The sequence below is a fragment of the Sarcophilus harrisii genome, chromosome 6 (assembly GCF_902635505.1).
Source record: "Sarcophilus harrisii chromosome 6, mSarHar1.11, whole genome shotgun sequence".
NCBI lineage: Eukaryota > Metazoa > Chordata > Mammalia > Dasyuromorphia > Dasyuridae > Sarcophilus > Sarcophilus harrisii.
Genome location: NC_045431.1, coordinates 29,011,735 through 29,027,488, shown reverse-complemented (window position 1 = coordinate 29,027,488; position 15,754 = coordinate 29,011,735). Strand labels below are relative to the sequence as shown.

General features: G+C 39.0%; 1 protein-coding gene across 15 annotated transcripts in view; it reads left to right on the top strand.

The window, feature by feature from the left end:
* The window catches only part of APBB2 (amyloid beta precursor protein binding family B member 2), a 433,360-nt gene that overhangs the window by 405,228 nt on the left and 12,378 nt on the right, over positions 1-15,754 (top strand). For 8 of the 15 annotated variants that reach the window (XM_031942132.1, XM_023506024.2, XM_031942134.1 and 5 more), the window contains 2 exons: positions 2,318-2,323; positions 14,971-15,085. In XM_031942132.1, coding sequence (XP_031797992.1) covers positions 2,318-2,323; positions 14,971-15,085 — 121 coding nt within the window. The remainder of the gene's footprint in view (positions 1-2,317; positions 2,324-14,970; positions 15,086-15,754) is intronic. The other 7 variants (XM_012552270.3, XM_031942135.1, XM_031942137.1 and 4 more) reach the window with 1 other exon arrangement.

The following is a 15,754-nucleotide window of genomic DNA, read 5'->3' as shown; positions in this document are numbered from 1 at the left end:
CAACCTTAAAGATACCCTACCAGCTGCAAAGCTGGGATCCCCCCAAAACAGAGCCTTTACTGCATGTCCAGCAGGATGCCCAGCTCTGTTCTGCTTGTTGGAAGAGAGGATCTACGATAACTTGGTCATGAGGCAATAGGAGCAGAGTTTGGTGGGTCAGTGAAAAGCGTGGATGCTTCTATGACACAAATAGGGCACTTATACCTAAACCAGGAAGAGCCAGAACAGAGAAAGAAAATTACCAATCTCCCTAATGAATATTGATGCAAAATTTTTAAATATTAGCAAAGAAATGAATGGATGTTCTGACATTAGTAACACCTCTCGGTTACTTAGGATTTGTAAAGTACTTTCCTCAGAACAACCTTAATAGATATTTTATAATTCTCATATATCTATGTTGGAAAAAACTGAAGAGTAATGAGTTGCCTTGCCCGTGATTCCACAATTAGCCATAATTCATACTCTTGAATTCTAAACTCTTCCCCATTGAGCTGCCTTACTCTCCAGATTCTGTCCTGTAGAGGCAAAGTCCAACATGCTCACCAATAAGCCCCAGAGAGGAGGGGGGTCCTTCATGGTTTGGGGGCCATGAACTCCTTTTCCCAAAATCATTTTTTGAATGCAAAAAATCAATTATATAGGATTACCAAGATTATTAATCTTATGAAATTATCAAAATATATTTTTTAAAGTTCCCACCATAGAGGAGGAGGACTCATTCAGGGCTCTTGCTCACCCTGTGACATGTGGTTGAGACATACCATTAAGAGATGTTAATATTTACCTTCTGCTTTAAGTTAAGAGCCCAGAAGTCTAATCTAGCATGGCAGCCACAGGTGTGTGCACTCTGAGGGATAAGCTTTGCCTTTTCCTCATGTTTTAATGACATTTGCTGGTTCTCTTAGCTGCTCTCTGTATAAGGTATTTTATGACATACTTTTGATGTCCCAGAAGTTGCTGTTTGTCCTTCATTATCAAAAACTGCCGGGACATCGGGGAGGTAACGTCGTGACCGCAAGTGAATTGGATTTGAGGGAGGGAGGCTGGGCAGGGTCACCTGTCTCACCTTCCCCTCCAGAGCCATCCGAGGGCCAGATGGAGATCTGGATGGGAGATGGCCCTGGAAGCGGTGGGAGACCCGGGCCTCGCTAAGCTAAGGTCTTTAACAGGTCTTGAGTATTCTTCCTTGTTTAATGGCTGTCAAGAACAGAATAAGCTTGTCTTTACTATGGGTTGGTGAGTTAAAAGCCTCTTCCTAGGACAGTGATTCTGTGGTGTGTCCTGAGAAGGCTTTGCAGGGTCCGGGAGTTCCTCCCTGCTCCCTAAGTGCCCTTTCTCTCCCTCAGTCTTGACCACTTCCTGTCTCCTGCTCAGCCTGCTCTAGTCTCCTGTTCTTTCTCTCCCGCCCTCTCTCCCTCCTTCATTCCTCATCTCTCTCCCTCCTGTCTCGTCGTGACTTGGTCAAACTCTGCTCTGTCCCCAACACCCCATTTGGAGAATGTCTCCATGAATGAATGGTGATTGCCCTATTCTTTCCAATCCACCAGCAAAGAAAATGAAAAATAGACCTAAACAAGGTAGCTACATCTAATGTCTGAAATGGCAATAAAACCATCTCAGCTGTTGGTGACGGCGTTGGGGCTACAGTGGGTTGAGTTCTGAGCCTGGAGTTGGGAAGACCTGAATTTAAATCCAGTCTTAAATGTGTGATCCTAAACAAGTTACTTAACTATTGTTTGCCTGGGTTTCTTTACCTGTAAGATGGAAATAATATTCCCTACCTTCCAGGGCTGCTGTCCAGATCAAATGAGACGAGATCTGTAAGATACTTGGCATCATGCCTGGCATGTAGTGGGCACTATATAAATGTTAGCTATTAACTGTTACCATATTTTTACATGATTATTATCACCACAAAATTCATCTCACGAGTCCCTTTAAAATATCAGATTTTTTTCTTTTGATAGGAGGGGGAAACAAAATGAGGATGCAGTATGGGAATGTTTACTGCAAGACTTTCCCCCTATTTGCCCATGATATTTTAAGCCAGATTACTTTCCCACGTTGGTATGCTGCCTTGTAAATTTAGCTGATCTCTCTTGGCTTCCTCGTACACTGCCCAAAATACACACTTAGGTGTGATTGAGTTCAGCTGAAATAACTAAAGGAAAGGGGTCTGATTGCAGTAATTAGCTGGGTGAAAAAGCCTGGGTGGTAAATGCTATTTCATTATATGCCAAAAGCTGCCCTCCCTGTGAATGTGAATGCTAACGTGCTGTTTTTGCTCTGTTCCTTCATGCTGTCCTGGATTCAGAGAGAGGTAAATGATATTCTTTTTTTTTTTTTTTTTTTCCATCTTCGGTGTTTATTTGTCTGGCAATGCTCACTTGCTTTCTCCATAAAGTCACGCCATGATCACAGTCATCTTTGTCTCCTAAAAGCAGGACATTGTTGGTTTTCCTCCCAAGCCGTCCTTAGAAACAAATGCTTCGGACACTCAGTCTGTTTGGCAGTGTGGTCCTGAGTGATTAAACACGGAGGGGAACTTGCTAATTCATGCTAACGACTAGGAGGATCCGGTTAAGGTGTTTGTGAACAAACATGGAGGAAATTTTCGCTTAGGCTGTGTACCATGTCATGTAGCAAAGCGCTTCTTGCTTTGAGATGTTATAGTTACTTCTTCAGAGAGCATGTAAGTCCTCTGAGATCATAACTGAAAGTGAGTGGTCCTGGCCACAGACGTTGCTACTCCATTCCTTTGTTAACCCCTGTTATCTGAGCAGATCATCTAAAGCAAAGTATTGGAAAATCTTTCTCCAGTCATCTTCCTTCTCTTTTTCCTCTCCTCTTGCCTCTTTCTTTCTTACTCTCCCTCCTCCCCTTTCCTTTCCCCTCGAGTTTCCCTCTTTTCTTTTTCTCCCTCCCACGTTTCTCTCTTTCTCCTTTCTCCTCTAATTTCCTCCCTTCCCCCATTTCTGATATGAAAAGTTTAGTATTCTTTAAAACCACAACCGTTGTCACTGATATGTTTACACACGGCATTATTAGCCAACGCCTTGGGCTGCAATGTATGTTAGCTTCTTTTGTACTATTTAGAATCTAGAGAGATGGGCAAATTACTGTAAACTCTGTGCCCTGGGCCAAAGGCCAAAGCTGGCTGCCTATTTTTGTACATTCAGAAAGTGAAGAGTGCTAAAAAGTATTAAAAAATTAAAATTTAAAAAAAATTTTTAAAAAAGAATGTTTGTTTACAAAATTTAAAGCCAGGGCTAATCTAGGGAAGGGGGTGGGAGGAAGAGGAGGAAAATAGGAACACAAGGTTTTTCAAGGGTCAGTGTTGAAAAATAATCCTTGCATATGTTTTGAAAATAAACTTTTAAAAAGTAATTTTAAAAACACAGCTAATATTAGTCAATATTCTATCAGGAGTCTATTCCACATTTGTTGGGGAAAAAAACTCTCCTCCCGTTTCCTCCCTCCCCCTCTTCCTCTGTCTGTCCCTCTGTCTCCAGCTCTCTGGCTCTGTGTGTGTATCTCTCCCTCTCCTTTTCCTTCTCCCTCCCTCCTTTCTCTCTGTCTCAGAATGAGGATGATCAGGTTTATTTCTAATTTTAGTCAGAATCATCAAGGTTACTTGCCTCTGTTTTGGAGTTGATCACACATAAAATCTTGAGATTTTTCTTAGTATGATTGAAACTGAGCTGCCAGTACAGTGGCTATCCTAGAATGACATTTCCCTGATGTTAGGCTGTGCTTCTATCATCCCTCTGCCCAGTATCCTTTGCTTTAAATGTTAAAGCTCTGGAGTTCTGGTAGGACTGAAAGAGAAGGCGAAGATTTGTGGGCAGTTCCTGGAAAGGAGGGAAGTTTACATACTTGACTGCTTTTTAATCAATTCTTGAAAAAGAATTGCTAGCTGGGGAGGTGAGATGATGCTTCTTGGTAGTTATCCAGAGCATCTTAATACCACCTTCTGGCTCCTAGGAGCAAAGAGAAGCTTAAGTCAGAGATGACATCCTCAGCTCGGACTTGGTCAGGCTAGCAAGTGTCCATTTGATGATACAGCTTTGTCTAATTGCTCTAATTAGGGTAAAATTAGCCCTGAATTACCACATTCTCTTTCCTCCCACCTGAGTCTCCTTGAGTATTTCCAGGTGCTGGAATCTTTAATCTTCAATTTGCATATTTCAAATACTGAAAATGTTTTGATGGGAATTTACTTAGCATAATATATATATTAATCAAGGTGACCTCACAGGGCCCTCCTCTTACCCTCTAGAACCCGTGATCCCTTTTCTGGGCTTGCAGACAAAAAAACACAATTGTGAAATGAGAGAAGAGAACAATGAACTTTGAGAATTGTCGGAGTGTACATTTGGCATACATTCCGTGGGATTAAGTTTTTAAAAACAAGAAGAAAACAAAGAAAGTCTTATAGTTTGGGGAAGGTGGGAGCCAAATGTTGGAGAATAAAATCTCCACCCCTGCTGTTGGGGAAAATTTTTATAAACAGAGAAAAGGAGGAGCAAGCAGTATCCTACTAGGGGAGGAATAAAAATTGCTTACTCCTCATGATCCATGCATTCATGGTATAAAGGAAATTTGCTCTCTGAGGTGAATGTTCATTTCTCATGATCATTACTGCCAAATGGGCTCATTTCTCCTTAGCTTTGGTGCTACATCTGCATATATAGTCAATAGTTTCTGCCCTAAGAAGTTAGTTTTATTTTTATTCCTAATTCGGAAATAAAGCAATTCAGAGATATCATCACATTTGCCTTAATTATGGGTTCCTCCCCTTTCCTCTATGTATTTTGCTTCCATCTTATTAATTGATGGGGAGATGGGTAAGGATGGAGTTATGGACCATGTACATCAGACATGTAGTGATCACATGGCATTCTTATGTCTTTCCCATCTGTCCGAATCTCCGACTGTTCCTCAACAGTGTCTTCTGCAATCCTTTAGTCTTCAGGCTAATCAGGTACCACTGATCACATGAAAGGTTTGGGCCCAAGCTTTTTGCTACTAGTCCCAACTATGAATATGATTGCTACAGCAGCATATGATTTACAGTTCTAAGGAGATCAACTCCTATATCTAAGTTGAACTTAACTATGATAAAACTGATTTTAAGCCTTTTATTAAGTGCCTGTTATAATTATAGACACTGTCCTATGGGTGAAGGATAAAAATGCAAAAATAAAAAAAAAATTGCTGCCCTCAAGCTTATATTCTACTACTTTCTAGAAAGAGGATAGTCTATCTCTTGTTGGCTATTTTCTTCCTTCGGTTTCCTTCCTACCTAAGGGGCACAGGGAATAGAGTGCTGACCTGGCAACAAGGAAAAGATAAGCTTCAATTCTGTCTTAGTTACTAGCTCTGTGACCCCAGACAAGTCACTTTAATGTCTGCCTGCCTCAATTTCCTTCTATTTAAAATGGAGATATGATAATATCATCCACTGCTCAGGGCTGTTAAATGAGATAAGATTTGTAAAGCACAGTGCCTAGCATATAGTTGGCACTTAATAAGTGCTTGTTTCCTTTCTTCTTTCTATTTCTCTTCATCTATACCACCTACTGCTCATTTTCTTGTTTTATTTAAAAGCTACCTGGTGATTCTTCCTTCATTGCTCTGCATATATCTTCCCACACAGAATTACATCTTCTCTTTCTCCTTCTAGTCAAGTTGGCAAGCATTTACTGAGTACCTACTGTGATGATCAAAAAGTTCCAAAAGGCCAAATTTTGGGGCAAATTAAAATCACTTTTGTTTATTACTATGTTTAGAAAGCAGTCAACAGAAATTGGCTTATTGTCTTCTCTGCAGCCAAAGAGATTAAATGTCTTAAACTTTCAATATTTTATAAAGTCTTTTGAAAAGGGACTCTATCTGAGGATGAAAACAACCTCTGATTAGTTGAATATTATAGTGGAAGGTGAGCTATATAGTAAAACACGGGGTATGGGACTTGGATCACCTAAATCTTGACTTAAGGAGACTGAGTAAACGCAATGAGCAGGAATGTACCCAATAGCTTAAAATTAGAATTTTTTTTTTTACTGTCTGATTAGGTCTTGATCTAAGCAAATCTGTAAGAGAAATTTGCCACACTGGTTGATTTTGGATGAGGGTTAGGGTTAGAAAAGAGGAAAAACCCTGGATCCTGATTCAATAATTAGTTATTAAAAACAAGAGAGAAATAATCCTTTCCTAAACTGCTATATGCCACACACTATGTTAAAATAGGAATAATGAGACAAAAAAAAGACAATCCAGAGCTCACAATTTAATGGGGAAGACAACTTGGAAACAACCATATACAAACAAGATATGATATATGGACTCACTTGGAAATGATCAACACAGGGAAGGCACTAGAATTATGAAGGATCGGGAAAGATGTCTTGTAGAAGGTGAGATTTTAGATGGCATTTGAAGGAATCAGGGAGGTCGTGATGAGGAAGGAGAAAATTCCCACCATGGACAACAGTCAGTGAAAATAAGGATTAAAGGGAGAATTAGAATTAGAATGAAAATAAAAATTAGTTTTGGCTGATGGAGTGTCACATGTGATATCTATGTTACTGGATAGTATGTAGGAAAGAACCAAGTGTGAGAAGACTAGGAAGATAGGAGGGGACCAGGTTATAAAGAGTGATGAATGCCAAAGGGTCAGATTTGACCATGAAGATGATTGAGAACTCTTGCAATGTATTGAGGGAGGAAATGGTCACCTCTATACTTTAGTAATATTAATCTGACAGTTGAAGGAAGATGAACTGTCATGGGGGACAGACTTGAAATCTGAAGACCACCCAGCAAACTGTTGTAATAGTTCAGACATGAGATGAGTTACCAGAGTGACTGAAGCACCAGAGGAGAGAAGAGGACATGTTAGGACTATGAAAGATTGTAGAAAGTAAAAATTAAGGCAATTTAAACAACATATTGGATTTAGGAATGAGAAAAAGGGAAGAATTGATGATAACACCAAGATTTCAAGTCTGGGTGATTAGGAGGAGGATGGTACCCTTAACAGTAATAGGGAAGTTAAGAAGAAGAGAGGGTTTAGGAGAAAAGATGAGTTCAATTTTGGACATTTTGAGTTTAAGGTGATTTAAGTGACATCAAATTTGATCTGTCCGATGGAGAAGCTGGGGAGTAAAACTAGAGTTTTGGGAGAAAGGGTGGGACTAGATAAGTAGATCTGAGCATAGAGAAGATGATTGAATCCATAGGGACTGATAAAATGACTGAGGAAAATAGAATAAAGGAGAAGGAAAGGACTTTGTCCTAGGCCCTCTTTATCATTTATGGGTTTGACCTAGATGAAGGTCAGTGAGCAGGTTCCATATAAAGGTAAAGGGAGAACCAGGATGCAGTAATACCATGGAAACCTAGAGAAAGGAAGAAGGAGAGTTAAGAGAGAAGAAAATAAGTTAAGGAGAAGAAAATAATTGACAGTGTCAGAGGACAAGAAGGATGAGCATTAAGAAAAGTCCATTAGATTTTACAATTGACGACTGGAGAGGGCAGTGTGGACGAACTCAGAAGCCAAACTATAGAGAAGAAACTCTTGAAGAGTTAAGAGAAAAGAAAGTAGAAGCATTGATTGTAGATGGTCTTTCTCAAGGAGATAAACCACAAAAGGGAAGAGAGACACGGACAGTAGCTAATGGGAATGTATGAATCAAGCAATGGTTTTTTGAGGATGGAGAAAACATACATGTTTATAGGCAATAAGGAAACAGTCCTTAGAAAGGGGGCGATTTGAAGATAGGAGAGAAATCTTAAAGATCACTTTCTCTAGGGAAATTTCCTTACTTCATTCCTGCTCATTGCTAAATGTTTTCTTGCTAGATGTACTACACACACATACCCCATACTTACTAAAGAACTACCCTGATCTACTTATACATTTGCATTTATTTAGTGAAGGTTTTTAAAAAGTCTTTTCTCCTATGTAATTTTACTTGTCTATGGTGTGAATTTCATAAGGCAAAGATTACTTAATTGCTTTTTTAATTGCTTCCTATCAAACTTATTTCAGATTAATACTGCCTTAGAACAAACAGACCTCAGCCAAGATTATAGGAGGGACAAGGACCATGGGAGATGGAGATAGGTTCCCTGAATTTTGACCTTTTAAATGTATTTTTTTCTTTAATAATATACTTCCTCTGATCTTAGTGGACTAGAGTCCTCCTAATTCCCCATCTTGTTCTATATCTTCTATAAAAATCAACAACAGCACTAAGAAGAAGGAAACATTCAGTCATGTAATGGGCTTTATTTAAACCAACTCCCATATTAGGTCATTTTTATATAAATGGTCTTTGTTTAGTGAAATGATGTGAGGATCACTTTCCACCCTACTATTGGGGAAGCCTGGCTTTGGGCAACAGTACCATGGACAGCAGAGCCATTGCTGGGTAGAAGATTGTGATAGGCAAGGAAGATACCCAGGGAAGTGTCTATTCTTGTAACAGTCTGTTTAGGGAAGAAAAGTAGGATGCAGAAATTATTGAAGTGATTTTAAAAGCCAAAAGTTGAACAGAGTTTGTAAATAAGATCCTCTAAAAAATCCTTATTCTTTCAGAAGCAACAGGTAGTGGAAAGAACACTAGATTGGAACTATAGAGAAAATGTAATTTATTTGTAATTCTGCTATTTGCCCCTTTACTATGCATTTGACAACTTTTTAAAGATCTTAAACTCCTTTTATGCAAAATTAGCTTGTAATTATTATTGGAAATATTATTACAATGGATTTAGATGATCTTTCATAGCTCATCTAGTTCAAAAAGTCTATAATTATGGAAATGGACCAAAAGAATCCAAAAATAAAAATTATATTACACACCCAGATGAACAGTGTTCTTTGAAAAGGTTTTGATCTTGAACCTTGGGGTTAATATAAAGAACTCAATGCAGAAAATACCTCTTTTAACTGTAATGTGCATACAAAATTTCAGAGTTTTAGTCACTGTTATCAAAGTAGCACCTTGAGAAAACATGTATTATAAAAGAAACAGGCTAATTTCACTAAATTAGAACGACATGACCAAGATTTGGTATAAGCTTTGTAATGTCAGGAGGAAATGAGAAGAGAAAGGGAACAAGCATTTATATAATGCCTATTATGTGCCAGGCACTATGCTAAATGCATTCACAAATATTATTTTACTTGAGATAGAAGAAAGAGAGAGATGTGTGATGACTATTGTATAGGACAGATTGAGTAACAGACTAGTTGAAGAAAGATGAATATAAGGTGCATAAGGACCCACATTTCTTACTTTAATCAGTAAGTATTTAATAAATGCCTACTATTTGCCAGACTGTAGATGAAAATGACAAACCACTCCAGTATCTCTGCCAAGAAACCCCAAATGGGTCACAAAGAATCAGACATCACAAATGAATGATCAAGAAAAATTGCCAGGCACTGTGGATAAAATCTACAAAATAAAATAGTTCATGCCCTTATGGGGCCTCCATTCTATTGGAAGAAGGTAACATTAAAAAGATAAATATATCCAAAATCAATTAAGCTAATTTAGAGAAAGGAGCATTGGTTTAATGGTAGATTAGTGTTAGGATGGTCCATTAATAAAATTGAATGAAGCTGAAATCAGGGAGAGATATCGGAGAAAAGGCAGACAAATCAGTCATAATCATCTTTAGCTGGATTTAGAATTTCCAGTTTGAGAATCAGTAAGTGAGAGTGCTGTGAGACTGAAAACCCTTAGTTAAAAGTTTATGTAGAAAGATTTCATCTCAAAAGGAAGAGAACTTAGGCCATGAATGCTTTCTACAAGCAGAACAAAAATTACTCTGGGAGAAGAACTTCTAGGAAAGCTTGACTATAGAACACAAAAGCACCAAGATGAAGAGGGAGATGCATCTTTAGACAAAAGAATCAAATCAACTATAACTGTGATTTAATGAACAGAAATAGAATGTCCCAATGATCAAAGAAAGCTCTTTTTGGTTTTTTTACGAAGAAAATACATTAAATTCATCGAGTTTAAAAAAAATGAGAGCCTGAGAAGGAAGCCATAGACGCCTAATTACTTTTTTTAAACATAGTTGTTGGTCTAGCCATGGAGTAAGACTGAAAAGTGACCCTCAATCCACTAGTCCACCATTGATAACGAGTTGTGGATTGGTCCAGCTGTTCTAGAAAGCAATTTGGAATCATGACCCCCAAATTATTTTTGAATTTTTTTGGCCCTACAATAACACTACCTGACCTATTCCCACAAAGAGGTCAAAGAAAGAGGACAGAAACATTTACAATAGCTCTTGTGGTGGCAAAGAACTGGAAATTGATGGGAGAACCCGTTCGCTGGGGAAATGAACTGAGAAAATGTGATATATGAATGTAATGGAAGGCTTTTGTGCAGTAAGAAAAGATAAAAAGGGGGCTGTTTCAAAGAAACCTGGGGTGACTGAATTAGTGCAAAGTGAAGAAAGCCAGTCCAGAAGAACACTATACAATAACAACGTAAAAATGTTTTTTTAAAAACTAATTGAACACAATAACTATAATCCAAAGGATAGATGATCAAAGATGTTATTTATCTCTCTATATACAGAGGTGATGGTCTTAATAAACAAGAATGGGACATCCATTTAATAGACAGGGTCAGTACAGGAATTTATTATGAATACTTACTTTATAAGTGGGTTTTTCCCTGCATATTTTACATGATTGAATGACAGCTAGGTGGGAAAATGATCTTCATCTTTCTTAAAATGTAAGGGGCTTTAAGGAAAAGAGCAAATTCCTCTTAAATGCTCCTCTGAAATCTCTTAATACAATGCTGACTTAATCAGAATATTTAACACAATTTAAATCTGACCTCCTGGTTTTATAATCTATTACTAAGTGTACTTGCTGTTTAATGATAGGGAACACAAGTTTTAAGCCAAAGAATTTTGTTGGAAGATAAATAGTAAAAACTCAAGCCTTATTTTATGAAATTTAGTTGAGAATTTTTTGGATTCTGTTTGGAATAATAATTGGTTGGGATCAGCCATATGTTTTCACATTCTCAGAGGAAGCCAGTCAACTAGTCTAAATTTTGGAAATTCACACTTGTGACCTGTCTATCTTCTTGCAAATCCCTATTTTGTGGGTTTGCAACTATTTTAGGTAGTAGCTCCGTTGTCAGTCTAGGCAGAATTAATAGCCATATGTAAATATTTTAACCTTCGAGGTGACAGAGAAAGAGAAAGCCAGTTTTTTTTTTTTTGGAGGAAGGAGTTAAATCCCTGATATATGAGTCCTTCATTATTCTTCAGCCCCCAGATCTGTTCTAGCCTTCCCACTGTATTTTCCTTTCACCTGGGAGGGAATTTAGAAAATTGAGACTGAAATTTTGTCAGATTCTCCCAAAGGGAAGTGTGTAACTGCTGCATTTGGAAAGGGGCATGTTCCAGATGGTTATACTTTAAACATTAATCATGTTTCCCTGAGGAAGAGAAAGATTAAGCTTAATAAAAGAAATGACTCCAAAGAGATACCCCATGTAAGAATGAAGGGCATAAAGTTGAGCTGCGATAGCTTTGCTGTATTGTTTGAGTATTTATTGTTCCAGAAAAATTTATCCTCAGTTGTATAACTTGGCTGTTATTGCATTTGTAAGCTTGCCAACTGCAATGGTGAGGAAAATGAAATGGAAATTTTGCATCTTTCCTGTTTCTCCATGCATGAAACATTTGACTTTTGTTAGAAATTGGATATCCTTCTATAGAGTCAATATCAGTATTGAAAGGAGATATAAGTTAATTTACATGGTCGTCTTTTAATTCCCACCTGACATAATGCTTTACACATAATAACTTCATAGTTGCCCAGTAAATACTTGTTAAACCACTAAAAGATAGCAATATTTTTAATGAACATTGACCATTAGCACCATAAGTATTATTGGCAAAAGAGACAGCAGATTATAGAAGGCTGGATTAATGAATTGAGGATTTAGATTCAGATCCTGCCCCATGACAATTCAAAAAACATTTAAGCTTTCTGTGCTCTTGCTCCCTGTTATAGAAGAGGTGAAATGGAGGGAGCTTTCACATTGGAAGTTCCCATGAACCAATTAAATTAGCAAGAATTATTTGGATTACACATATTTAAATTTCTGAGTTCTTAAAAACAGTTTATTCAGTTAACAAATGAAGCATACTCCCCCCCAAATATTCTTGACAGTAAATTTTCTTAAACATTTTCTTAATTGTAAAGTCAAACCCAGCGCGGTTGTATTTTCATATATTCTAGATAAGCAGAAGGCAAAATAGTGAGTCCCAGATATTATGTAAGGGTCCGATGCTGAGGACCGGCGAGCAAGAAAAAAATGAGAATTTTATCTTAGACTTGCTTATACTTACTCTGCAGCTCATCATCAATGTGAAGGTCATGGTATCCTGGTTCCCTGCCCTCCAATAGGGAGGAAATGTTGAAGCCACATGGGATCCCACAGGAGTTAGGCTTTTTGGTCCCAAGGATTCCTTTGGCTATTTGGCAAAGACTAGGGACCTCTTCTCAGAGTCATATTTTTTAGGTGCATAAAATAAAATATATAAGATCACAAAAGAAACCAATTATAATGAAATATGGTCATGAAAACATTTTCCTAAAAAAATAAAAAAAAGTTCATGGATCCCAGGTGAAGAACTGCCTTGTGGTGGAAGAAGCCTTGGTGTAGTGAAAGGGCCAGCTCAGCATTTTGGTTCTGCTCCGAACTAGATGATCTTGGCCAGTTCCTATAACATTCCCAGGCTCCGGCCTCCTCATATGTAAAATAGTTATCAGACCAGGTACTTTGTGAGCTGTCTCCCACACACACAGTGTTAAACCTCCCATGTTTCTGTAATTCTCTATATGTTCATTATCGTGAGTCTAGGCCAGAGGAAGACAGTAGAGTGAGCAGTGCGGCTGTTCTGCCATGACAGAGGAGACCAACAGCAGATACTTCCATGTGTGGATGCCAGGATTAAATGGGGAGATGGTCATACAATAGATGGTCCCTATTCTCAAAGAGCTTAAAATTTAGTTGGAGAATTATGTGATTTTAGAACAAGAAAAGGGAACTTGTTGTAAAACTAGACCTTCTAGCTCAGGCTCCTCATGTTACAGAGAAGAAATTGAAATTCAAAAAAATTTCATAATTCATTCAAGGTCACACAGTGAGTTGGGAGCCCTGGCATTTGATTCTCAGTCTGAAATTCTCTGCAGCCATCGTGGTCTAATGGAGAAAACTAACATAGAGCCAACATTGAAACAGAGTGCGATTTCAAATTGTGCTGCAAATAGATCTCAGTATTGTGCAAGTTCATGGGGAAATGAGGCTTAGAACTGCCTTGGCTTGAATGGACAAGAATAATGGACAAAGGAATAGCATGAGCAGGGAAGGATAACTTCTTCCTGATACACTGAGCAACTCTTATCTTTGAGAAACAAGGATGGAAAATAGAGCAGATTATGGAGGGGTTTAGATGCTAAACACAGAAGAGAGGATCCGGGTTCTAATTTGGCCCTAGGCCTTTGCTAGCTGTATGGCCTTAGGCAAGTGATTTTGCCTCAGTTCCTTCATCTATGAAGTGAAGGGTAACGATGGCACCGATTTCCAGGGTGGTTGTGAGGATCAGATGAATGTTTGGAAAGTATGGTCCCTGGCACAGTCTAAGTACTATATAAAGGCCAGCTGCTACTATCATCCTCATCTTCATCATTATATGGAAAGGGCTTACATTCAGAAAAGCCAAATAGTAATGGAGCCCGCTCTGGGAAAAATAAGAACTGAACTTGCTGGTGCAAAGAAAAAGACTTTAGAACAGCTTGTGAGTAACTTGAGATTTTCTTTCAAGCTAATCTTACCATAGTGTAATGGGGACAACTGGCTGAGGTTCATATTTAAAGGAGGATGGGCCAATCCTACAAAAAAACTTGGAAAAGCGACAGCCCTCACTTACTCACAGCTTGCAAAGTGCCGCCTCCCCAGTTCGTGCCATAATCTGCATGTTCTGGGAAGGGTTCCGTCTTAAGACAGATATACTGTTTTACCAGAGAGCCTTCTGTCCATGAACAACAGGTCCACATCCTTGCCGGCGCTGCAGAACCCAAAGGTAGCTCTCCCCAGGATCATTTTTAATTATGGATCACAAAGAGTCCCAAGTTATTCTCAAGAATTCTCACAGAATTGTTTTCTTCTGATTGCACCCATGATAGATTGACCGGCATAAATTGAAGAGAACCAGTCTGCTAGGAGAGCAGCTCTTAGCTTCGCTAAAAGATATGAAACTCTGTTCATTTCAGGGCTAGGCTGGGAGCAGAAATGAAAGGCAGGATTCTGTTCCCCAGACGTGGCCTGGCTGACAAAGCTTTTCTGATCAGTAAAGCAGACGCTAAAACCAAGCCTCATGCTCACGGGGCATCCGAGCCCGGCCCCCGTGTCCGGGCGGCCTGGGATCTGTCAGCCAGAGTAGCCTTTGAGAAGCCCAAGTTCTGGGGAGAGTGTCCGCTGTGGTGTCTGTTCTTGGGCGTCCCTTCCCCTCCGGTGCTCAGCTTTGCCATGACCATGTCACTGTGTCTCATCTGCGCTGGCTTGCCTGTCTCATCACTCATGCAAATTCATGTGCGAGACTGTTCCATCCATTTAATGATCCTTTCTGTGCCTACATTAGTAAGGGTTGTTTTCAGTAGGAATCTTCATGGATTCACCGTGCTTAGGAACAGGCCATAATTTGAATCCTAAATCTCCCTGTAATGTGATTCTTCAGACTGTCCCCCTGCTTCAAGGAGCCAGTTAAAAAATGCTGTTTTTCTAACCAAGACATACATTCTCTTCACTAATGACTCAGACGTACTGGGCGCTTGCTCCATTAACTTTAAAATCAGCGGCACTGGCAGAGAATGACATTCTAATCTGTCGACAAATTTTATTTGCACAGAGATTTTGCTTATGTAGCGAGAGATAAAGACACCAGGATTTTGAAATGTCACGTCTTCCGATGTGATACGCCAGCCAAGGCCATCGCCACGAGTCTCCACGAAATCTGTTCTAAGGTAAGTTTGTTCCCCACGTTCACCAGTTCCCCAGTGAGGGCTGCGTCCAGGACGTCAAATATCATGTAGACAAAGACAAAGCCTTCGAGGAGCTCGTGCCCTCCTAGGGCAATGTGGCATGTGAACACATCAACTGGGAAAGATCCCAGAGGCCACGGTGACTTTCTTTGGGATTTGCCTTCCATTCAGCCACAAATAATTGGACCCATAACCCTTAGACAAGGGAATGACAAAATTCAGAATCTCTAGCTGCCTATAGTACTCAGGTGCTGCGTTGTCCAAGAAGTTTTTCCTAAGCTGTTAAACTGTTAGCACTTTAGTACTCAAGACTTCCTCCTCCAAATTATCAAGCCTTAATTTGTTTATCTGGCATCTTCCCTCTCCTCCCAAATAGAATGTGAGCTTCTCGAGGCCAGGGACTGCTTTTCGTTCTTTGAACCTCTAGAACTCATCACATAGTTTTGCATGTAGCAAGCCTTTAATCAATTCTTGTTCAATTGAAATAGAATATAAAGAGAAGAAACAGTAATTCTCAAAAAAAGAGAAGGTAGTTTGGAAATCATGGATGAACGTAGTAGTCTGCCAAACTTGATCATTTTGAACATCGACCTTTTTGATATACAAAAAGTAACCCTGCAATTGTGACATTCATGAGGATAAATGTGTAGT